Below are 26028 nucleotides of genomic sequence, written 5' to 3'. Positions count from 1 at the left end.
GCAGCCCTGCAATTCCTCCCGTCACTGGTGGTGGATGGGCCACCAGTGGCGTAGGCGGTGTCTGTTCGTCTCTTCCCAAGCAGAGCAATCACCCACCACCACCACACGAAACGTTCCGATCGACTCACGGCGTGCGCGCCCATATTCCACAATACGATATCACATTTCACAATTAAGGATCGTCACGATATCCGTGTCGCATAACGTCATTTGTACATATTTATGGTGCAGTATCGTTGTTGCACTTCTCATGCACAAATATTGCCTAAAAGTTTTTCAATTTCAGTTCACTAAAGTCTGTCCATTCTTATTGCAATATATAACCCTTATGACCCAAACCATTGGTGCACTATGAATAATTTAATATTGAACCAGATCATGACATAACAATAGCCGCTGTGCCATCAATTATGCCAAACATGTTTTTGCAAAGTATTAAAACGTAAATGAATTACCATTTTTCAACTATGCACACATTGAAACTCACGATTTAAAATATTGCATTTTTTTTACACGAAACAAAGCACTAAAAAAAGAGGCAATCACACGGTGTTAATTCCCAAATCCACGTGTCACTGTTAGGGTCTACCAGAGCCGAAATAATAATTCATAAACACAGACGATGTCTTAAAAAAATCAAGACTTTATTCAATAAAAATAACATTTAAGTAATGACAACGCTTACAATTATAACTCAAGATACAACCTCAACTAAAAGAGCACCACCAATGTTAAAACAACTATTTTTTTTAAAAAAGATCAACACAAATAACGTTAACGAATGATTACATCCTTAAGAAGAGACGCTTCAACTGAAATTACAGGATACGGATTGTTTTCACGTGATTTATTGGTAGGTATACACTTTGAAGGGGGAAAACAATTATTTCCCACTTGTATTTCCCATCTGTTATAGAAGCATTTTTAGAGAACAACGAATTTCCAGGGAAGAAAATCACTTTTTTTGCACAAAACAAAGGCACTTGGTTAAGCAGGAAAGGATGTAATTGCACGTAACACAGTGACGTTTTAAGCTTCTGCAACTGGGCAAAATAACACAAACACCCGGAAGACATCTGCCTAAATTAAACACTCAAAAATTAACAGCGTGTTAAATAGCGAACCCATCACACCAAAGAACAATCTTGGAAATTATTCAAATGTTATATGCTGATAACAAAATAAATAATACCCACTTTCCATATTCTCTACTCACAACGACTGAATTACTGTGTTATGTATTACTTAATTTCGTGTTGAACAGGGACAATTTCTTACATTCAGTGACCAGTACTGAATTGGTTCAAGCAAGCGTAACTGCTAATGGGACGTCGAACCCTTGGAACCAGTGGAGTTTTATTGTTTTGAACCAATACAGTGCTGCCAAGATGCACTCAGAAAGTCGAGCAGCTGGTGGCATGTGTAAAAACATATTTTCATTTTATTTTCATTTTTTACGTGGAGACACAAAAATGGAGGCGTTGTGTGTTATTATTGTTACCCCTCTCCGCAATGACGCTTAACGATTATTCTGTTATAGATACAAACACATCATCATACTTGGGTTATGTAAAACCCATTGGGACGGTGCTTACAGTGACTTTACACAGACGCCAAGCGCAACAACGTCCAACATTCAGTAGGTTGCATTCAGGTTTGTGCTGTAAATATAACTGTAAGCTCACATGCGAAAGTCACAACTAGAATTAAAAGCTTGTTCATACACGGGGAATCTGTCATACTTATTACAAAGCCTCCCAGTAAGCAAGGAACTTTGGGCCAATGTTGGCACCTTTACCGAGCTCTCACAACATATGGTTATCCCGAAGAACAGGTATACAACGATATGCAGTGTAGATTTTAAATTGGAAACTTCCATAGCCCTGAAATCTCCGATTATTAATGCTAGCAAGTGGATAAAATACCAGAGCCACACGCTTATAGGTAGGTCCTAAGCACCCCCTTTCCTCGAGAATGCACATGACCTGGGTGCGAATGGCATACGTACAATGCCCAAACACGAGTTATCACACGGTGGAAATTAAAGCGTGAAAAACATCTCAAACGGACGCCCACTTAATGTAGGAGTATCGTGTTAAGTGGAGTGAAGACTTCAAAAATCTTAAAACATGTGGTACTTAAAAATTCTGAAGTACCGTGATGTAAACAAAGCCCAACATAAATGTTGCATTATTTGAAATGCACCACTGACCTAAGCTTTACATATTTTTCTTCACACATTTCAAGCAGTAAAAAAAATAATTTGCATAAAAGCAAAGGTTTGCCGTACACATCCACCACATTACAATCTTAAATTATTTAGACTCTTAAAAAAGCAATGAGACTGTACCTTCACCAAGCCGAATTGAGATAATTGTGAATTAAGGTAAAAAAACCCTCATGACTATTATTGTTGTATTATTTTAGATGGTAATTGTTCCGATATTGCAAGCTGCCCCAATTTGGTGGTGTACAACAAAACCTCCCCCCCATCCAAATTCCCAACATAATCCCGACGTCGCAGGATCGTGTGAAATTACGAGAACTGCGTGGGCGGGAGGGGCTTCATCCAGCGGTGGATTGATCACGACTCAAGCGTCGCGAAGTGAAGAGCGCAGAGTGTGGTCGAAATGACTCGGGACGGTTCGATTAAACGTTGACAATTCAACTCGGCAATCCAGTTTCTCACGAGGTGGACGGCAGCGGCTCTCGCGGCTGCACGAGTGACACTAATACGCCTTTTAATCCGACGCACCGACGTCCACGCACGCGCAATTCCGTGCATGTATCATGAGGTCAAGAATCGACGTTGATAAAAGAATCAACGCATTGTTTCCACCCCCCCCCCCCCCAAGTGCATAGCATTAAACATAACAGACACACCGGGAGGTACGCAAAGTTTTACCCGTAATAATCTCAACCTACCTTATCCGAGTATGAACACAATCAGCACTGAAACCCACTTCAGTAGTATCAATCATTTGCATGCAACCCTATCACTAAGTGAGAAACACACAACTCTGCATGCCATTAGGCGCTTGCACGGTATAAACGTGCAAGCGAGATTCACTTAATAAAAGGCCACGTTTAATTATTGTTACAAAGCGGGGAAAAAAGCTGCAAGAGCTGCCCCGATGCGTTTTCAGGTTGTATCGCGTGTTTGTCCGGCACGAAGAGCAGCAAAATTGTCAGATATCGTGCCAAACAACAACACGCGGTACAACTCGCAAGCACAGCGGAGAGATGTACAGCGTAACCTGGGAAACATCTGCGTAGCAATAAGGCAACAAGAGTGCTTCAGAAAAAAAGTAAAAGGTTTTAAATGCAGTTAAATTCCGACCACAATTTAAAAACCATACGTAAAATTAAGTGGGTGCTTTTTTTACACGGGCATATCATTTGGTGTTTTCATTCAAGAAAAGTTTCCTTTGGCATTCTTTGGCTCCTTGTCGCACTCTCTCGTCGGAGTTGGCGTCAGCGTTTCGCTTCCAGCTCTCTTTGAATGGAGTCAGCCCTGGGGCCACCACTTCTCCATCCTGTAACAACATCAACTCAGTTGCACGATTCGTACGTAGTTTGTTGTCCTCCCCGCCCCCCCCCCCCACCCCCACCTCTGATTAGCACGGTTGGCTACGTATGGTGCAAAATAAGTTCAACATACATACAAATACGGGACGAAAACATAGGTCTATCATTTTATTGGCATGACTTGTATTCCATTTGGTGCGGAGGTGACGAGATGTTAACTAACTCGCCAGGTATACAGGAGGTCTTGTGTTCGATCCCAAATCTGACACCACCTGCTGTATATTTGGAGTTTGAATCTTGTCCCCGTGGTCATGTGGATTTTTCTCCGAGTCCTCCGGTTTTTCGCTCCAAATTTAGAAACACGCATTTAGAGTATTGGGCTGCTATAAATTTAAATATGATAAGCAACTACCATTGGGCTATCATTTGTGGCCAGATCGCTTATGAAAAAAAACTGTATAAAATAAGAAATTGTTTAGTAAAGAGCATTGTTGCGCTATGATAGTTTTCTTTATAAAAGTCTAATGAGTGTCCCTCGTGTATGCGGAGGCATCAGACCTGAGGCATGATGAACTTCTTGTCCAGACACCACTGCACGAAGTACTGCTTGGCAGCTTTGAGGTATTCCGGCTCCAGTTTCCTGATGTAAACGCGAATGTGCTGCTCCTGAAATATTTCCGGCAGCATCTTTGACACCTGCAGGGAAAAAAAGGCCATGACCTTGTTTGGTTCTATTCGGTACGTAGGTAAAAAAATAAAACAACAAAATCACGACGTTTCGGCCACAACCAAAGCGGCCTTCATCAGGTGAAGGGACCAGACTGTCTCGAGGACAGCGCTGGAGTGTCCTCGACACAGTCTGGTCCCTTCACCTGATGAAGGCCGCTTGTGTTGTGGCCGAAACGTCGTGATTTTTGTTGTTTTATTTTTTTATCCACGTGACTTTACCGAATAGAACCAAAGAGTATGGATCCTTGCAGTCACGAAAGCTTCAAATCTAGAAATGACCTTAAATTTTGATTTAAAGCTTTCGTGACTGCAGCAATTCATATTCTTAGCTCTTTCGGTAAAGTCACGTTGAAGGGAAACAATAAAATAATAAAATATATATAAAACAATAAAAATTCTCACGACGTTTCGACCATAACACAAACGGTCGTCATCAGGTGTGAAAAAACCAACGGCAAGGAACATTTGTTGTTTTTATTGTTTTATATATATTTTATTATTTTATTGTTTCCCTTCAACGTGACTTTACCGAAAGAGCTAAGAATAGAAATGACCTTGTTTGTTTGTTTGTACCGGTTCCGTATCGTTAATCGCACAAGTTCTCTCTCGTCATCGTCGTGCAAGGAGCGACTGCTCTCAAGGCAACAACAATGTCAGTTGCGTAGCTTCTGCGGCTCCCAGCTATTAAGATTATCTGGCTGCCATAATTTTCCACGCGCCACTTCGTTGAGCTATCACTTGTGGCCAGGTCGCTTCCTAAAAAAAAAAGCTATATAGTTCAGGGGAGCCTTACCTGGTAAAATAAAAAATAAAAACAGTTCAATACTTTAGTACTACCGTCGCAAATAAACTGTACATTAGGTCAATCTATATTAATAGCAAGGGACAAAGAGTTACTTATTTAAGTCTGAGCAGAGCTTGAGAGAGCCAATGCAGTTGACCACAGTGTTATGATGACGTAACGTTCTGCCCCTTTGTCAATCCACTGCTGGAATAAAGGCATCTGCCCCATGCAGTGCCGCCCATGGGAATTCGTTTGCTTGTACTTCACCATGAGCATCGGTGCCGGTTGGCGAACGGTTCACGATTTAAGGTTATTCTACCTAACCAGGTTGATAACTCAAGAGACCAGGATCGGTCTCACTTGTAACAATGACCTGGGTATTTGCAAAGTTCTGGGAGAACACACAAACTCCAAATATACCGCAGGGATCGTCCGGGTCGCGATCGAACCCACGACCTCCTGCATAGCAGGCGAGGGAGACAACACCTGGCCGTCACTGTGCTAATGCTCGCACTCGCCTGTGTCCTGCAGATTCTGAACGGCTTGTCGGGATCCTCCTTGCAGTAGAACCACACATTGTTGATGGGGTTCTTCTCCTTCATTCCGTAGTCCAAGTTAATAACCTGCAAGGGCACAACGTCACAACGCTCGCTCTCGCTTCAGCCGAGATTCAAATGTGACGACGCAGCACAAAAATGAAACACTCAACGCAACACCTAGTGAATAATAGTTAAAAAAAGCAAAAAGCGATTTATCGCAGTAATTTAATCATTTCACAACTTTGTAACGCGCCGCTCAGTTATTCGCTCATTTTCGTAGCGAGAGAACGACTCTAGCGGCGCGAGGGGGAGCGGCCACAGACAAGCAAGACGGCAGCCACACAATGAGCTGGCACCAACCATTGCCCAAGCTCTGCTGCGGTCCCTCTATACATCAAGGTGTTATCGGCCACTTGATGAGTGTTTACATGCGGGATAAAACCACAGCAGCCGGAGAAAACCCACGTGTGCTCTGGGGAAACGATCTCATACAGGCGATACGGGTGGAGTTCACATTTCTGCTGTACTGCCTTCTCCTGGCGGGCCAGGGTATGGCACACCTCAATACCCCACGGGCAAGGGCGTTGGATAAAACTTCTTCAATCCACCAACCCTGACCCACCCACAGCGCGAGATTAGAGGCGTGCGGCACCACCGCCCAGCTAATCTACTGCTGGATGAAGGCCTCCCCCAGGATATCTCAATCATGGGTTTCATTTGTTTGTGGGGGGGGGGGGGTTATCAAACTTCAACGTGCTGGTGAATGCAAGTCGGCCGGGGGTGGAGAGGGGAGGACTGGTTCCGATATGGCTCGGCAATGATGAAGCCGTGGCCAGGAATTTAAATCGATTTGTCAGGTTTGTAGCATAGTGTGCTAACCACTGCATCACCACTCCACCCCAATACATAATATAATAACATTATATGGACCGAAACAGGAGGATTTCTCCACAACTCTGGCTTTCGCCTGATGAGGCTGGTTGTAATTACGGGCGAAACGTCATGGTAATCGATTTGTAAATGTTGTGCATTTACTCTCCAACACACCGTGCGCTGAACCAGTTAAGAATTAGCATGTTTTATTTACGTGACAAACCTTGCTAACTGGCTGTGTCGGGTGGTGGCGGGTTTAACGACACATTTATATTTACGCAATATAACCCAAAAACCTCTATTATGGATTATATTGGTTGCGAAAGCTTACGTGTTAAACTCATAAAAGCCTCACTAAGATTCACATTTATATTTTAAGAGAATCCTGCATCAGGATGTTAGCCAATACCATTACTGAATGTTTGGTGTGGGACGAAATTAGAGTAACCAAAGATAACCCACACATGATAAATGACACTCAAATCTCCAAACAAACAGATCAATCCATTGCCGTACTGCCAACTTCTAGCCACCTGCAATGGACATGTGTAATGATTAACAACGGTGGTCTCAATACAATGGCAATACAACAAAGTATAAACCCACTCACATTTTCATCATCATTACTAGAATACCATTATAACCAATAGAGTAATCATTACTGGAGTAACCATCACCATTATTAAAGAAAGTGAGCCACTTACATGCACCACAAAGTCCTCTGGGTTTAACTTGACATTGAGTGGCATCTCCGGTTCCGAGTTAGCAATCTCCTTCGCCAGTTTGACCTCATCCTGCAAGGACGAGGTCACCAACACAGGCGCGTCAGACCAGACGATTAAACCCACATGTACACAAACGATGCACAATTCAAGTCCACGCGTCGCAACAATACCCACAATTCGACGATATTTAGCAATCCAAGAGATACAATTAAACGTGAACATCATAGGCTCACAGAATATATTGAAGCGTATAACATTATTAATACATTTAATATTGTTTCACTGGGAAATATTTTCTTTATGGTACTTAAAAAAAATCGTCTCTACGCAGACAATGGATCACTCTTTTTTATAAGATACCACCACACTGTAACATGGTTACCCAGAATGCAATGTGGCAGAATTACTTGTTTTATTTAACTTTTAACAGATGGGTTTGTGCAGGAATACATTGTGTATTTTTTTTAAAGGTTCGTATGTTACTCATTATGTACTCAGAAGTAACTAATTGTGAACCAATTTAACCGCTCATCTGGATATTGTTTTAACAATTAAATTCTTATCGGAGCCCCATTGTGGAACAGTGCGGTCTCAAACTCGTAGTCTGTCGCTCTGGGCCTCTGTTGTGATATGAAAAAAGGGCACTGCATGATACATCACCTATATATTTTTTTCCCCTCCTTTCAAGGCATTGTAATTGACAAATGTACTCCCTTCCCTCTCAGCCTCCGGCTGGTTACCCCCTGGTATTTAAAGGACTAATTCCTTGTTGATTATTTGAGTCAACCTCCTTTACAATCCATAGTCTATCCACTTTTAGGTTACGTACAATTCAGCTCAGTCAAAAAAACAAATCACAAAACTCTTGACGTCTCTGCAAAGCAACAAATATACCTGATCTGTAGTCTGGCTGCTTCAGGAAGAGGGCGCTGGATTTTCAAAAAAGCCGGATAATTAATTACATCATTATTTAAAATTGGTTATTTTTGCACATTATTGCATGACATTGTGCTTTTTGGGTGGTGTTATATATATTTTTAGTATACTCTGGTTCTTTCGGTAAAGTCGGTAAAAAAATATTTCTTAGTGTTTTAAATTTGTTTACTCGATGAAATTGGCACAGATAAATATACAAACGTACAAAAATGAATATCCTGTAAAAAGTTACTGATTTACTGTACCATAATTACTACTCCAATCTCGAAGACTCGGCATGGGGTGATGCATGTCGTGCAGTATTTTTATTGTTTAAGTTGTATGTAGTGTATAATGTACTGCATATAATATTTTACGCTAAATGTAAGTATTAGCTACTTTTATTGTCACGCACATGGTTCCAACCGTGGGCCTGGTAACGGCCTTTGGAGCGGTTTCGCCGGATCGGCCCGAGACTGCCGGATAATGTTGGAAGCAGCCGGATAATCGCGTGCCTGATTATCGATGATCAGTCCAGTTAATCTTTAAGTCAAATCTCAAGCGCATTTCATCACATGGGTCCGCAGGGGGCCCTTTCTTGCGCACTTACAAGAGGGTTCTTCCCTTCCCCGGGCTGCGTGTGATTCACAAACTTGTAGAGGCGCCGGCAAACCACGTTCTCCAGGATGACCCTGGCCTCCTTCAAATTGGGGTCGCGCGAGTGCAGGATCTCGTAAAAAATCAGGTCTGAAACGCACGGACACCAAAAAAGAAATCGCCCTTTTTAAATCAGCCCAAGTGATTAACGCCGAGAAAATTACACCAGAGATATTTTTGGTCAGCAATGCGAGTGAAGCTTGTTTATTTTGTTGCTAAGTTTACAAGGGGGGAGATGTGTGGTGCGTGAGCACAGCAACAACACATTTGGTAAAAAAAAAAAAATTCAATGCTCACACAAAAGTAGAAAAAAATGTATTTTGACCCCAGAATTAATACAATTTGATGTGCTGAATAAAAGTGGGTGGCTTGCATAAAAGCAAATGAAACATCGAAAGGAAAAATAAATAATGAAACATTTTCAAGTGGGTGGATTGCTTCCAGAAAATGTAACGTACCGAAAGGAAACCACCCACTTTTATTCAGCACGTCAAATGTGATTTATTCTGGGCTCCAAAGAATGTATTCCTACTTTTGAGTACAAATAAAAGTGCGTGCATTGAAAAACTAGTTTTTACCTAATTTATCTTCACGTTAATGTTGTCAAAATTATGTGTACATGTACATATTCATTCGAAGATCTCAATACAGACAATAACAAAAGTTCATTATTTTCTGGATAATTCTAATATATTTGAAATGGTGCAATAAAAAAATTAGAAAAAAAGCTTTGAGGCTCAGTATTCATGCGAGAATATGACGGGTCTGTGTCTACAACATTTCAGCTCATTAGGATTCATAGATCTGAAGATATTAAGTGTCCAATATTTAAAAGAATATAAACGGACAATGGGGCAAGTTAAAATAAAAGTGTGTAATAATAAAAACAAAGACAAGCACGTCAATATTGCACATAACACGCACAGGGTGCCCTAATAAACATTTCACAACTAACAATCGATCGCCAGCAGCCACCGCTGTGTGCGGCCCCAACCTGTGAGCTTTGTGTAGGCCACCATGTCGTCAATCGCCCCGGAAATGGAGAACATCTTGCCGCCAGATCCCTCGATCTTGATGTACTTATCTGCCTTGAGGAAAGCCTCCTTGATCCTTGGAGGGAGCATACCGACGAAAGAGCACGCAATTAACGGAAGTAAAAAATATATATATACATGTATTAATAAATCATGCGTCGAGTCGCGTTTGGCCTGTAGTCTTTCACTTGCGCTGAATGCGCAGCACCTTATCTTTAGTCCGGATTGCGAGTGCTCGTGATTTGACATTGGCGAGTGATATCTAAACGGGTCCCTGACCCTCCCCACTTCACCAACCAGCATTGACCAGCGTGGTGAAGTCTGGTCAAATAACATCCGTGATCAATATGGCGTGGGCAAACCTTCATGAAGCAGTGAACTGGACAAAGGGTTGAATATTTTATTTTACTCGACAATATATTACTGTTCTTAGTTTTTTTGGTAAAGTCACGTTGAAGGGAAACAACAAAATAATAAAATATATATATAACAATAAAATTTCTCACGACGTTTCGACCATAACTCAAACGGTCGTCTTCAGGTGTGTTGGTTTGCATAAATTTATTTTTAAACGGCGCATTTATTTATTTATAAAAACGTTAGCACCACGTGCAACGATTTGGCAGTTTATTTAGGACTAGTCCATCTATATTCTGAAAAGAGGAGGGGGGAGACAAAATTTTTATAATGTATGCTGTCTGAAAGCCACTGTAAGCGTGAACAATCAATTAAGACCTGAAATGGTTTATCAAATCTTTCCAATGATTGCTAAGATAGAATCCATCTTCTCGGTTGAAATTGTCTCTGTGCTTGTATATGTGGATAGCCTCATGAACGAATCTCTCATGGAAGCCAGATGGCTTACAAAGAACCTCTTTCTTGGAAAAGTCAATGGCATGTGAGCCTACTGAATTAGAACAATGATCTGCCACGGCCGAGGTGTTGGTCCTACCGTGTTTAAGGTCTGCTTTGTGTTCACGAATGCGGTCCGAGACATGGCGTTTGGTTTCTCCAATGTAACTACTACCAGAGGCAACTTAGTTTGTAGACACCAGGGTATTGTATGTCCGGAATCATGAGGCTATCCACATATCCACATATACAAGCACAGAGAAAATTTCAACCGAGAAGATGGATTCTATCTTAGCAATCATTGGAAAGATTTGATAAACCATTTCAGGTCTTAATTGATTGTTCACACTTACAGTGGCTTTCAGACAGCATACATTATAAAAAAATTTAGTCTCCCCCCTCCTCTTTTCAGAATATAGATGGACTAGTCCTAAATAAACTGCCAAATCGTTGCGCGTGGCGCTAACGTTTTTATAAATAAATAAATGCGCCGTTTCAAAATACATTTATGCAAACCAACACACCTGAAGACGACCGTTTGAGTTATGGTCGAAACGTCGTGAGAAATTTTATTGTTTTATATATATTTTATTATTTTGTTGTTTCCCTTCAACGTGACTTTACCGAAAAAACTAAGAATATGAATTACTGCAGTCACGAAAGCTTTAAATCAAAATATATTACTGGTTTAACCATTTCATTTGTAAAGAGTAAAGTTAGTCTTTAAATAATTTTCTGGTGTTCCCATCCTCAAACAAGCAATAGAGTAATGGGAATGATCTATGTTATCAATTTTGAGCCAATGGGGGGAAAATTCATATTCCTGCAGTGGACACAGGTTGCTGCATAGGTGGGACCACTATGGACCTTTCCAAAAAGTGGTACGAATTTTATTGACCCTGGAATATTTGACCCGCCCCCCTCCTGCCCCACGAAGTTGAAAACTATGATACGACCCAAGTGCTGTGCAGCGAGTTTCCGCTGATGTGTCAGGCACGAGTCAGAGGCACGCAAGTACACGTGTGTGTGAAGAGTGCGTTTGAGCAAGTCAGTGATGCGCGAGTAATAGTGCGTGCGTGCGCGCAAGTACTGGTGCGTGTGTGTGCACGAGTGGGCTGCAGGGGGCGCTGCGTACATGAGTTCGATGATGTTGCCCACTCGGTGCTGGTACGCGCGGCGGTGCAGGCAGTTGCGCGTGTGGAACATGTCGTAGAGGTTGCCCACCTCCTGCGGTGGCGAGCACAACAAAGTCGGCGTGGGTAAGTCACGCGGAGCCCAACCCCTCTCACCGCACTCACCCCCCCTCACGTCTCCAACGCACATCCCTGCATCTCTCCACGTGGCTAGCAAACGCTTGCTAAGCTGTCGCCGCTCTGAGTGTTGCCGCGGGAAGGCAGAAGTGTGAGTGTGGCAGAGAAGTCGTTTGTGCATGTAAAGGGTGCGTGTTTGTGATGCGCCGTCCTCCCACCGTATATATATATATTTTTTTATCACAGCTAAAAAGCACAGCTCCGACAGAAAAACTCCCACCTCGTCCGAGACGTATGACCAACGTGGAAGAGTAGACACACTGCCCTCAAGAGCACGGGTCGACAAACCGGCAGCTCCAGAGCCACATGCAGTTCTTTGGCTCCCCCGTGACAGGGCAGCTGTTTTTTTTTACTTCATCTACTTTATTCGTTTTTTTTACACTATAAACCAGGGGTCGGCAACTTGCGGCTTCGGACCTGCATGCGGCGGGCTCTTTCGGGACTTGCTTCGTGACGTTATTTATGAAGGACCCACCGTCTCGTATTCACGTGCATTGCGGCTCTTGAAAATTTTATTTTTTCCGAATTAGAACAAAAATGGCTCTTCTTGTTATTTTGGTTGCTGACCTCCCCCTCCCCCCCCCCCATGCTCTAGAGCGTCCTGTAACGGAGGCCCGTCGGCCAGCAGCAGTGATGAGCAAGTAATTTTACACGTAGGCTTTGACGTCGGGCATCTCACCTTGTTTCGGAAGCAAATCACTTTTTTCGTCCTTTCATTTTCGACCTCACAGACGCGCACAAACTCGATGAAGCGCCTGTGGTCGAAGTTGTTCTGAATTCCGAGGTGGTGGCAGTCCCTGTGGAGGGAAATAAACGTTCCTGGGTTACACAATTGGCAAATGAATGTAAATTGCCACCTCGGGCATGGCCTTATCATATGAGTTATAAAGAAAAGCGAAATTACTAAGTGGGGTGGAGTGGTGGCGCAGTGGTTATCAAATGCTAACATCTATGATCTGTTTTGGGATTTTTGGCCACGGCTAACCATCAGTGATGGGTGATATCCAAACTGGTTCTGAAGAGTACCACTCCTCACAAATCCGCAGTGACTATGGTGGTGAAGTAAAGCCAAACAACCCCGATCAGTGATAAGGGCACGGGAAGGCGTTAACCAGCAGTGGATTGAGGGACCACTGTAAATTTATCTCGTAATTGCATTCACGACTGAGTTAAGTTCCCAAGAACGAGAGTTGTCAAATAGCGTCAGGGAAAGAATGTTACTCAAATATGAGCCTCTAACAATTTTCTCCCCTAAAAATGCAAAAAGAATGTACCAATTGAGGTTTAAAATACAAATCCTCGCAGCCTCTCGTGGTTGGAGGGGTCACGTGAACGCATTTCATACAATGGTACGTGAATTTAAAAGCGTCAATTCTCAGACGAGTGATTCGATGCATGTATCCTTAAGTTAGGAATCGATATTGTTGGATCGATGCATTCTCACGCCCCTAGCAACACGCAGCAGAAACGCAAGTTAATTATTTGGCATTGCTGCCGCTGCTGCTGCTACTTTGGCAGTGGCCCACTAAGCACAAATCGACACATTCGTCATGAACACTGTGTGGCCTTAAGAACGACTACATCATAGGCGACGTTTAGGGCAATAGCCCTTCTTCACAGCACAGTGAGAGGCCAGAGAGGCAGAGTTGAAGAAACGTACATGAATCCATGTTTTTTTATGCTTTCCAACAAATATTGTGATTGTGATTATTACACTTTCTTAAGCCTCACCGAGCCTCATGACTATTGTCGAGGGGCATCTTGCCAAGTTTTCAGACTCAAGTTGAAAGTGTCTCAAGGTGGCTTCATGCCGGTGAAGACAACAAGGATGCGGCGTCGAATTAAACTCGAGTCGAAAAGCGTTACGCAATTCGTGCGCATTCATTTTTCCTCACTTGTGTAAGGTAGCAAGCGTAATAACAGAGAGTTTGTGGATTCGCTGCCCACCAATTACCCACAAAAGAACGTATTTCAACGTAAACAGTCGCTAAATTACGTGTTAAAAAATCTCAAATTGCCACGCCGCGCAACGGAAGGTTAGGATGCGACATGAGCACCTGGCAAAGTAGTCCCACTTGTCCACATCTATGCCATTGCTCTTGTTTGCAACAATCTCGTACAGGAATCCCTTGTCCTTGGTCCTGCCCTTGTACGGCCACTTTTGGAAAAACAAAAAACAGGATTTGTAAACCATTCAACATGGGGAGGGGGCAGGTGTACAGAGATTTTGCATCGTTTGAAGAATACAGCTCGAGGCAACGTTATCCCACAAAATGCCTATGAGACAATCACCCCAAATGGATCTGACCTTGTAGGATTTTTAGAAGCTAAGGCGGGAGAGCCTGGTTAGTCGTTGGGCGGGAGACCATCAGTGCCCAACGGGTGTTGTGGGCATCGGGCCGTGGAGTGGCCAGAATGTGGCTCAGCAGCAACTCGACGGGGTAATTAGGGTCACTTGAAGGTTTTTGGAGAATACCTGTACACATCTTATCCACAGCCACTCTCTTTTTCAAGGGCCACACTTCTCTGCAAGACTTCCCAATGGATTATATTATCTGTCGAATGGCTCAATGTCGATGGCACAAATTGGGAGTAAATGGTGCAACAAAAAAAGACACGGAAAAATACATCGTACAAAATTGTATACTTTCATTAACCAACGTAAAAAGTTTCTCCCTGCTCAGGCAATCAATGAGGAGGTATTCACCTCTATTGGTGGTTCTGAGCCAATGGTGGAAATGCCACATTCCATGGTGGGCGTCAGTCTCCCAACATAACCAATCAATGTTGACTTCCAAAGCAAATATCACTAATCTTAAGCTACTCAATGAAACAAGAATTTGTGAACTCTGATGCTGAAGCAGACTACTGCACACCCCGTGGACGGCAAGAAGCACCAATTAAAGTGAACTACGACAGGAGGCTGTTGAAAGAGCTAGACCGTACACCGGAATAAATGAAGGAGACTAAAGTGTATTGGATGCCTGGCTACAGGCGTATTGGATAACACTTGGGAGAAACTGCCGATTGGCAAAGTGGAAGAAAAGGTTGAGAAAGACTAAGATGGACAGATGGTCTTTGACACAATCAGAGGAAGCCCTTCATGCGAGTGTGGAAATTCAGCGGAGGCCAGTGAAGACATCATTCAGCTCGCCCTAGGGCTATACATGTTCACTACTTTGTGCACAAAGCTATATGTGCAAGAAGAACAGGGCGTTATAGCAAAGATGAAAATCACGGCAAAGTAGTTTCATAATCGAGGTTTCAAATACGCCACAATGAGTAGCAGAACAGAGTGAGAGGAAGCATGGATATAGGCCGAGTCATCCCTCGACCAGAATTTTCAATCGCAACCCTCCGATTACGGGCTGAGCACTTGAACCAAAGCGCCACTACACAAACCCTTCGATATCGACTCACGTCTTCTTTTGCCTGCACCTGCTGGCCACCCTCCCGGTCTACGTGCGGCGATTTGGCAAAGCAGTTATTGACGCCACTACCAGGCCCCGAGCTATCGGCGATGTCAGCCAGGGGCCCAGCAATCTGCTCTTTGATGAAGTCCAGGTCTTCCGGCAACTTAAGGCCATACTCCTTGCTCAGAACCTCCTCCAGGCCGTTGGCCTGGACTAGGTGGTCAAACATCTGCACGGAGGCCACCTCGTGCTGAAGGAGACACGGACAAGCAATGAGTTGTGTGCGGCCGTGGTAAACCAGGCGATGATTAACAATCGGTACAGATGTGTGTGATTAATATGTTTAGGCTTCACGTCAGTATGATTAGATGGATGTCCATAACCATTAGGCTTACAATCAGTACAATAAAATGTATTATCAGTAAAACTGATTAATTATCAGTATAACTAAGACATTTCCTAAAGGCCATTCAGCTGAAATGTTAAGATCTTCCTTTTTTGCTTTTATTGACAGTAAAAATACAATTTGATCTGTTATTTGACAGATGAGTTCACAAACGAAGCAATACTATAAGTACAGACTTATGAACAGCCCACTTACTCATCACCAGCAATAATATGGATCGATACTAGTTATAATGAGTTACAGATTTACGATTAGTGAAATTAAACGAACGACCACAATTAACTCATTACGAGTGCTGATGGGGTTCTAAGTGACAGTCCTCTTGTCACAGAAAATAATCTGATGGTATTACAAATTCTAGCACATTGGGAGACACCAGTTGCATGAGTTATGCTACCATAAAGCATCTAAATATTATAACAATACTGCACGTGAGGTGTCACTGACAACAAGAATATTGAAAACTTGTCAAAGGTATCACCTTCCATTTGCATCCGGGGCGAGCAGCAGGGATGAAGCTGTTATCAAACATGTGGGAAAATGGGCCGTGTCCTAAACAAAGACAAAGGTAAAGATACCCCGTAAGCCCCTGACAGAATGTTGGGGTGAGTGCTGTTATGAAGGCCGGCATGGGCACATGAGGGGGTGGGTGGCCAGCACCATGCCCGACCTCCAATTGGTGATGTGTACACACAGCACCATGTACTCATTTCAGGCTGCTTAACCTAGAGGAGGCCTAGGATCGGTTCAAATATCTGCCACTGTTAGTTAATCGTGAGTGAGATATCGAAATGTTAAGATCTTCCTTTTTGCTTTTGTTGACAGTAAAAATACAATTTGATCTGTTATTTGACAGATGAGTTCACAAACGAAGCAATACTATAAGTACAGACTTATGAACAGCCCACTTACTCATCACCAGCAATAATATGGATCGATACTAGTTATAATGAGTTACAGATTTACGATTAGTGAAATTAAACGAACGACCTGTTTGCCAGGTTCGTAGCGTGCTAACCACTATACTACCACTCCTCACTACCCTAAACACACAACAGCACATCAAACATTAAACCGGATTCTGCGGCAGCTGCGAGGGCATTGCAACACACTATTTCCGAGTCTCATGAATATTCTTCAGCAGGTTTCACCGAGTTGTCGCTGGAAGGGCCGATGATTGTTATCTAGATTTTTACTGAGTAATTTACAGATACAGTTTTCAAATTTGGATCATGACGCTAGCACACAATGGCCGACAGTCTGCGAACAATGTCAAAGAATCATTAGCATCCCCTGTGATGCAGACCCCTCGTATTTTGAACATTAATTCACTCACTATTAACCAGGGCAGCTGCTGGATACGAAACCGTGAGTCTTTGTAACACAAGCAGCGGACGTAATAATCATGACAATAACCTAAAGCCGAACAAAGGTGTCCCTTTGGCAAAGATAAAAAATGTTGTATCCACAGCCAGAGTCATTTCACTGCTGTAAGGATTTGTTGCCGGTCATGGAGTACGTGTGACCGTTCCCACCAAACTGGTCAGTCTGGGTTTGCGAGGGTGGGGGAGGGGAGGCCAGGATGGGTTCAATGTCACTCGCCATTGTCCTCGGCTATGGGCAGGAATTGAACTCGGACCGTTGGGTTTACAGTGCAGTGAACAAAATCAGAATATGTATTTACACTGGAGGATTCCGATGAGCTATGAAGCTTTTTTTCAAAGATATCGAGTTGGGGCGGGTAAGAACGTTACAACAAGAAACAATACAAAAACATAAGAGTATTGCAAAGTACAAGATCGGTAAATAAATCGCCCAAACACATACAGATAAAACTAAACAATCCCCATCCTACCAGGCAAAGCTCACCGAGGTATTAACTTATTTTTCAGAAACGACCTGGCCACAAATAATAGCTCAACACAGTGGCCCATCATTTGGACATTTATAGCAGCCAAAATAATCGAAATAATCTCAATGCACGTTTCCAAATGTGGAGGGAAAAAACCGGAGGACCCGGAGGAAAAAAATCCACACGACCACGGGGGGTAGAACAGCCACTGAAACACCAACCGCTCTTCCGCGTGCGTCCCTTTAAGGAGCCGCTTTCGTGACGTTATTCATTGAGGGCCGTCTCGTATTCACGTGTATCGCAGCTTTTGAAATGCTGATTTTTTTTGTTTTACCGAATAAAAAAAAAAGACGACTCCTCTTTTTATTTTGCTTGCCGACTCCTGGTCTACTCAATGACAAACCGTGGAATGTTCGCCAACTCTTAGACTGTGCCTATAATGTAGTCATTCTCTTTGTCTAAAGCATGAAAACATTTTGTCACTCTTAATTCAATTTTGGTGAGAAAATGTTGCGCACACAAATGAAGCGAATTACCGCCCTTGGTAATCGACACGCTTCACGATTTCCATCCACCCGCCAGTCATCGACGTTTGCTGGCGAAAACTCAAACACGGCCGTGGGCAGACGCGCCTCCTCACCCAGGTCGTGGCAGAGTCCCGCAATCTGCACACACAGCACGTCCCTCTCGTTGATGCCCAGCTCGGGCTGCCTGCTCTGGATGGCCGTGGCGAGCTGCCCCGCCAGGTAACCCACCCTGCCGGCGCACAACGCGGGGGGGGGGGGGGGGGGGGGAGGGGCAACACAATGCACCACGGACCCGGCGGTGTTTTGCAGGGGGCCAAACGTTCGCGTGCACGCGTGGTCGGAGCTCTCGGTGATACCACGACCGACAGCCCCGAAGCGACTGCGCAGTAAACCTCCCCCCCCCCCCCACGAGTTACCGATGGAGAAAGAGCGACTCAGCGTTTCGGGCGCGGGACGTAAATTGGACACATTCATGCTGGGGGCTGTGCCGAGCCAGCCCGGCACGGCTCGGGAGGTGCCAGGAAGTTTGAGCTGTACCCTGGACGTGAGACGCAATGGACGAGTCGAGACACGTCAAGATGACACGGTGTCCTCAAAGCACACCTATCCAATGTCAAGTGCAACTAAAGTGTTACTGTAGCCTCACTCCTGAGCCCTGCTTTGCACCAGAACCAGTTTCATACGCCGGGGCAGTGGTGGCTGTGCATGTCGGTGGATCGCACGAAAGTCATTAAACTCCCTTCCCATCTGAACGGGGATAGAGTGTTGCCCCCTCGTACGCGTGTGAGTTTTCTCAAGGTTTTCCAGTTATCTCCCACATGTATACACGCACATGAATTTCCCTCCACCTCGGTGTGGCTTTCCTGGTTAAATAAGTACATTTAAATTTTCAAAGTCTCGTGAGGCCAGAGTTTCCTAGTTTGTTTCGGCTCTGCATGGCATGTAGACAAGTGGAATACCATCGTACCACGAGGGCCCTCCATTGGCTCGGCTCAGATGTGCCAGTGGAAAATGTTCTATGAGCATCCAGCTCTGCTGTATGTATGTTGAACTTATTTTCCACCTTATGTAGCCAACCGTGCTAATCGGAGTTGTGGGGGAAGGACAACAAACTAAACACAAAAAGCAGTTCTACAGAAATTAGTTTTAAATCTAGATTTAAAAGTGCATAGCTCCAGCGGCTTGATAATATGGTGATAATGATGAGATTGTGATGATGATATGGTAATGATGATGATGTGGTAATGGTATATATGTACGTATGTTGAACTTCTTTCGCACCATACGTAGCCAACCGTGCTAACCGGAGGTGTGGCGGAAGGACCCGTAAAGGGACAACCCACCCCATGGAGTGCTCGAAGCGGTTGTGCGAGGCTCCAGGGAACACCCAGTAGGTGCCACCCAGCTGCTTGATGTTGCGGAGGCGCTGGAACTGCGGGGTGTCGATGATTCTCACGAGCAAGGGGTGCATCACAATGTGCCCGTGGATGGGGTCATTGAACACCTGTCGAAGGTGAACGTGCGCACAGGCGTCCCCCGCGTTAATGACGCGAGTACCAACGCTTGCGTTACAGAGTTTGGAGTAAGAATGGAAATTGGTGAGAAGACAACGATGATGATGATGACGATGCATGAAAAAAAACGGTTGTACTTGCCTTCATGTTTTGCTTGGAATCCTGGCACATGATCTTCAAAACTTGAAAAACTTTCAGCTGATTTCCCAGTTTCCTGCCAGTGGAAATAAGGAGGATTGCAATTTCACATTATTATTTTTTTATTACGGTCGGGATGATGGCGCTAATCCTGCAGAACTTCCAATACCCAATTCGGCTTGCTTGCAACATACATTTTACATGATACGAGTCCAACTTCACAATACGTGTATTATCGCGATATGAGTATCGCATAACTTGTTATTTCATAAAAATTCGAATTAGAAAATACAATTTCTTAAATGAGTAACGACAATCACAATATGACAACATATTTAAAAACGAGACGACCTGATAATCGTGAATATTATATCGTAGTATTGCCATGACCAACGGAAGCGAATTCTGCCATTTGGAACCAATGTGGTTTCCGATGAGCACGGTTGGCTTCGTAACAGTGTGAAAGAAGTTCAACATACATACGTACGTAACATATATACAAAATAAGGACCATGCCTAAGAGTCCGTTCACAGTGGGAACAGAGCGATGTAATCAGCTCGTGTGCAGAAGCCAGATGGATGACTATCTCCCGAGACCATGGGGTGGCAACAACAGGAAAGTCTTTATTCAAGCAGATCGTGGCCGATTACAAGGGCTTTTGCCATTGGCCGTCGTTTACATGCGTGTGCTGCAAGTCGAAACACGTGCACAAAACCGTCTGCACATTTTTCTTCACCGAGTCCACACTGTGAACCGACTGTCGCGTAGCAAATGTTGATATTGAAACAGATTCCTAAGAACTAATATCACTGCCAACGGCTATTTGGGGCCTCGAATATATGAAATGCATTTTATAGCAACGACGTGTACAAACGTCTTCTTTTTACTGCACGTATGCAAAGCACAATACAGTTCCTGTGCAGTATGTATACTGGCCAACTATGTACTGCTGAACGAATACTTGGTTAGGATACAACTATTCGACGTTTACCGAGTGGTGTGCAGTCAGCTTGAAAATAACGGACACCTCAACTCCTAATTTGTAGTCTATGTTGTATGCGCTGTATGCTGTATGTATGTAGCCAACCGTGCTAATCGGTGGTGCAGGAGAAGGACCACAAACTAAACTCAAGAAGCAGTTCTAAATAAATTCGTTTTCAATTTAGATTTAAAAGTGCATCGCCTACTGGTGCGTTCATTCCTAACGTCCCAGCATTACCTGTAGGTAATGCTGCAAGCGACGACACCCCATATACTGTGAACAATTTAACTTTGCAGGAACAGTCTGAAAAAGGTTGAGACCCCGTGAGACTTTGGTGAAAGATGATCTCAAACAGCCCTTAGCTTCGGCACCTTGAGAGGCACCACATGGGAGACAGCGCCGCCTTGGCTGCGGGGGGGGGGGGCGGGCGGGGAGGGGTGGTGCTGGGGAGGGCCCTGCGCAGCCGTCCACTCAAGTTCACTCTCCTGTCACGATGGCCCCCCACTCAACAGCTGTTCTGCCCCCCCCCCCACTACCCTGATCAGAGAGGAGCCGGAGCCGGGCATGATGGCAAGCACGGTAAAAAAAAAACAATACTTGATGACGAGAGATGTTGATTTGTGATGAATCGGTCATCTCTGCTTTGAACCGCGAATGAGAAGCAATCAGCAGTTGCTAGCAAAAAAAAACACTTCCCCTTTGTTAGCTGTTGCCGATGCCAAAATGCACAACCGCATCCCCCACCCCCACCAGCCAACAATACATTTCGGACAAACAAAAAACAATTTCAACACTTTCTGTAAATTATAATATATAGTAATTATAGTAAACATCACCATTACTTAATATATACCGCGCCTCCCATGTGCGACAGGGAACCCCCAGTGGTAGCAGTCTCTGTGTGGCTCAAAATGAATGCAGCGCCGGCCAGCAATTGGAAATTAGTCTGCCACTGATTAAAAATAGTAATATGCGCAAAAATGTATTTCGAGACAGCAAGAGGCATCATTGTGACCATGCAGTGGTTTAGACAACCAATAGCGGGACAATTGTACATCATTTTTTTTTTACAGTATATTCTTCAGCACATTAAAGCCATAATTGCTAACGGCTGCCTTGTGGAAGAGGCTAGTGAAGGACGCTACTGGGCAGTTTGAGGCAGACGCCCTCCAGCAATAGAGGGCAGAGGAGCAACGCTCACAACAACGAGTGGAGCGCCAGGCGGCTAAAACACAGCAATTTGGCACAGTACGGGGCACAGGTGGTGCATCGGCCACTCATCTCAGTCAACCCAAGGCAACCCAGGGCTGTCCCATGACCTCCTGTCAGTGGGCGTTCGACACTTCACATGGCCTTAAAGTGCACATAGCCTGGCACAAGCGACATAGTGACGTCACCGCCACTTCGTGGCAAATGGCAGTTGTTGTTGTGTGATCAGGCCATCCCTTCTGCATATATATCGTTACTGAATTATGACGAGATAATACAATACTGAATTTCACTCATCAATGAATCACTAACATTGGGTCTACAAGTATCAATCACAAAAGAATAGAAGCTTCAAATACAAATTCAAATACGCATGGATCTGCGTGAGGGTGAAGTGTGACCCTGTGGCAAGTTTGGAGGTTGAGGAAGTTTTGATTTAAAGCTTTCGTGATTGCAGTAATTCATATTCTTAGTTTTTTCGGTAAAGTCACGTTGAAGGAAAACAACAAAATAATAAAATATATATTATATTATTGCTTATATATATTTTATTATTTTGTTGTTTCCCTTCAACGTGACTTTACCAAAAAAACTAAGAATATGTTGAGGAAGTTGTTAAAATGTTACCGTGCTGTACTTACTTTACACCAATTGTTTTCAGGTGGTCTTCTGTGATGTCCGGTAGCACTGTGCCCGTGATGTTGTGCTCTGTGAAAAACAAAAGTAAAATCTATTCATAACCTGACACCCAGCAGATGTTTTTTTCTCATGGCCTCCCTTGCAAAAATAGACCAACCTTGGCTACTCGGCAGTGATATCATGTTTTCCTTCTGTTTTCTCCACCAAGTTTTAAACGCCCTCCGTCAACATTTTATTGCGTTAATTATCTTTTGCCCGATTAAAACAAATCATCTGAAAGAGACTGGTTGTGCTTAAAAAGATACGGCCTATTCCGTAAGTTTTCCCATTTTCCGGTTGTGTTATATTTCTCTACGGTGGGTGTTTGGGCTGGACCAGGCATGTTCAGCTCCTTAAGATCCTGCAGAAGGCCTCATCACATGCAGCGAAAAGTAGAACACCATGCCAAATAACACACGGGTACGATCCGAACGCCCATCATAAGGCAAAGCCTTGTTGCAAATGTTGTGACGAATTGGCATGTTCTGTTTACGTGCAAACCCCTTAATAGTTGGCTGTGCCGGGTGGTGACAGGTTTTAACGACACATTTATATATTTACACGATGTAACCGAAAAAAACCCCTCTATTACGGATGATATTGGTCACGAAAGCCTACGTGTTAAACTACATTTGTGTATATTCTTTAAAGCCAGTTGCATATATGGTATTAGGTCACGAGATTAACTTCCTTCACACGGTGGCCCTATTGCATGTTGCTGAGGTGCGGTTTGTTGGGATGTGTTGGCAACCGGCTCAAGCCCCGCTTGACAGTGTTTGCAAGTGATCCAGCCCATTGCTTTGTATTCTATTCAGTGATGAACGAGATTGGACAAATTAGGCACTGCCGTGTTTGGTTTTCCAAGCTCTCACTTTAAAAGGCAACAAACTGCTTTATTTGCGTTTGTTAACGATACTGCACCAAATTCAAATACCATTAGGTTTGGCCCGTTGTTATTTTTAGCTTTTTTTGACCAACACAGTACAACTACATAAAAGGTTAAATACGTCAAACTGTCTAGATGTCGCTGGAAGGGACGTGGCCGAAGGTCAGCAAATAATGACGGAGTGACGGGAAAGTAATGGAACGCGGCCACAAGTACATTCAGCGAGGAGATGGAGCGATTGAAACACCACAATCAACATAATCTAATAGCTGTCAACCCATACGGTTTACCCGTATTCTTGTACGGGGAAATTTAGTTTTCAGGTCCAAACTACGTACAGCCGTTTCAATACGCGCAAAAAATGTTTTGTCTATTTATTTGTGTTTCTCCCTAGTGATGGGACTTTGTAGGATGAACGTTGAGATTTATAAGGGGGGCACGGGGTGACCAATGAGGTCTGAATGGGTCTGTAACAAGGTAGAGGCGCTGATAAGGGGTTGACATGTATGCAATCTTAATGACATTTATAAAGCTTTAACCAAAGCGCTGTGCAGTGAATTAACGATGGTGCAAAAACACAAGTGTGGCATGGAGCGAGATGGGGCGGTGAACGTTGTAAATGAGGACGGCGACGACGACGATGATGATGCGTGAGAGGAAACGGGAAGTGAAGTTGACGTAGATGAACGAGTCGATGGAGAAGGCGGGGAGGTTATCAGCAACGCCGCGGGGGAAGGGGTAGACGAGGATGGGGTAGGCGACTGCGAACAGATGGGTCTTTAAGAAGGAGGGGAAGATAGAGGCGTCGTTCATCTCTAAGTAGATGATCTTGGCTGACGTTGATGGTGATCCCCCCCCACCACCACCCCGGGGGTTTTGTATGCCAAGATCTCATCAAGGTCGTGCTCGAGTTACCCAACCAACATCTGGTCAAAGTTCCCAGCCTGCCGAGCCTCACGCCAGGTCGTTTGTTGTCCTTCGCTCCATGGCACCTGCGATTAGCACGGTTGGCAACGCACGGTGCGAAAGTTCAATATGCACAACGTATACGCAGTGATAAGCGCACTGCGCTACGATCCCGGCGAGCTGAATCGAGTCCCACGAAGGGCCAAAAATCAAGTGAAAAATATCTGAACCCGTACCGGACCTCCTCTGGGTGGCCTCCGCTTTGATTGCGTACCCTTGGTTCGGGGTGCCTCCTAACACCAACACCAGGGGGGGGACATACAAACGCAGCCGGGCGGCGTGCTGGCCACGCCACCCACCCGTTCGCGCGCCGTGCCGGCCTCCATAGGCATCCTACGGCGGATGATTCTCCACGGCGTGAGAGCCGCGCCGCGTGTGAGCGTTACGCACTTCTGAAGGCGCCGCAGACCTCGTCCGGCACATCCATCTTCCCCAGCCACTTGGCCACCGTCTCCGCGTCCCAACGCCGCCACGATTCCGCGCCGGGCGCCCGGCTCGCCGCGTCGGCGAGTTCCCGCTCGAGCGCCGTGGCCTCGGAGGGCGGCCCCCCCTCGTCTCCGTCGCCGTTCCCGTCGGCGTCTCCGTCCACGAACCGCGCGCGCTTGCGGTCGGGATCCATGGCTGGCTGGCCCGCGTGTGCGAAGTCGCCTGCCGCGAGCGCCGTGACCAGGCAGCGGTGTCGTCAACAAGGACGGACGGACGAGAGTTCTGCGCGGGGTTGGGGGTGGGTGGGTGGGTGGGCGGGCACGGCGGTCTTCGTATCCGCAGGGCGGGTGGGCAGCTTTGCCCTTCAGCCCAGCACACGCTCGATTGTATTGTCGGCAGCGCGGAGAGATTCCTGCAGGAACAGGGCTGCTGCTGCTGCCGCCTGAGTGGACGCGCAGAGGATGAGTCTGCTTGCTGCTGTTGTTGCTGCTGCTGCTGCCTGCTACGTGCCCGCTGTTGCTGCCTGCAACTGCCTGCCGTTGCCTGCCGATGCCTGCCACTGCCTGCCCACTGCCTGCCGTTGCCTGCCGTTGCCTGCCGATGCCTGCCACTGCCTGCCCACTGCCTGCCGTTGCCTGCCGTTGCCTGCCGATGCCTGCCACTGCCTGCCCACTGCCTGCCCACTGCCTGCCACTGCCTACCGTTGCCGCTCGCCACGTGCGGCGCGGCGATCAGCTGTGGGTACAGCGCTCCACCGGCTGCTGACGGCTTCTCGCGCCAAAATCCTTCGACGTCACGCGTCGCTCCGACCAATCGCAGAAGAGCCGCAGTCGGCGTCATCATCATGTCGCTATACAGTACGATATATCGTACGATATACAACGCGATATATCGTACGATATACAACGCGATATATCGTACGATATACAACGCGATATATCGTACGATATACAACGCGATATATCGTACGATAGACAGTACGATATATCGTACGATATACGACGCGACATATCGTACGATATATAACACCGTACGATATATCGTACGATATGTTCGACTGTTTATACCTTGCAATATATCGTAC

The 26028-nt window shown here is 45.0% G+C and overlaps 1 protein-coding gene across 1 annotated transcript; it reads right to left on the bottom strand.

The window, feature by feature from the left end:
* Window positions 1-625: 625 nt before the first annotated feature.
* Window positions 626-25764, bottom strand: SAMHD1 (SAM and HD domain containing deoxynucleoside triphosphate triphosphohydrolase 1). Its single transcript, XM_032971018.2, has 16 exons — window positions 24909-25764; window positions 22630-22696; window positions 19800-19872; window positions 19488-19648; window positions 18258-18373; window positions 16247-16317; window positions 15367-15609; window positions 14004-14104; window positions 12626-12743; window positions 11772-11863; window positions 9745-9860; window positions 8704-8840; window positions 7158-7247; window positions 5560-5664; window positions 4087-4224; window positions 626-3536 (listed from the first exon to the last, which is right to left on the bottom strand). The coding sequence occupies exons 1-16, from the start codon at window positions 25135-25137 to the stop codon at window positions 3396-3398; spliced, it is 1998 nt and encodes a 665-aa protein (XP_032826909.1). The 5' UTR covers window positions 25138-25764; the 3' UTR covers window positions 626-3395.
* Between the last annotated feature and the right edge of the window lie 264 nt (window positions 25765-26028).

This window comes from Petromyzon marinus, chromosome 45 (assembly GCF_048934315.1).
Source record: "Petromyzon marinus isolate PM22_M1 ecotype Great Lakes invasive population chromosome 45, UKy_Petmar_22M1.pri1.0, whole genome shotgun sequence".
Classification (NCBI taxonomy): domain Eukaryota; kingdom Metazoa; phylum Chordata; class Hyperoartia; order Petromyzontiformes; family Petromyzontidae; genus Petromyzon; species Petromyzon marinus.
This window is presented reverse-complemented; position numbering and strand designations above follow the sequence as displayed.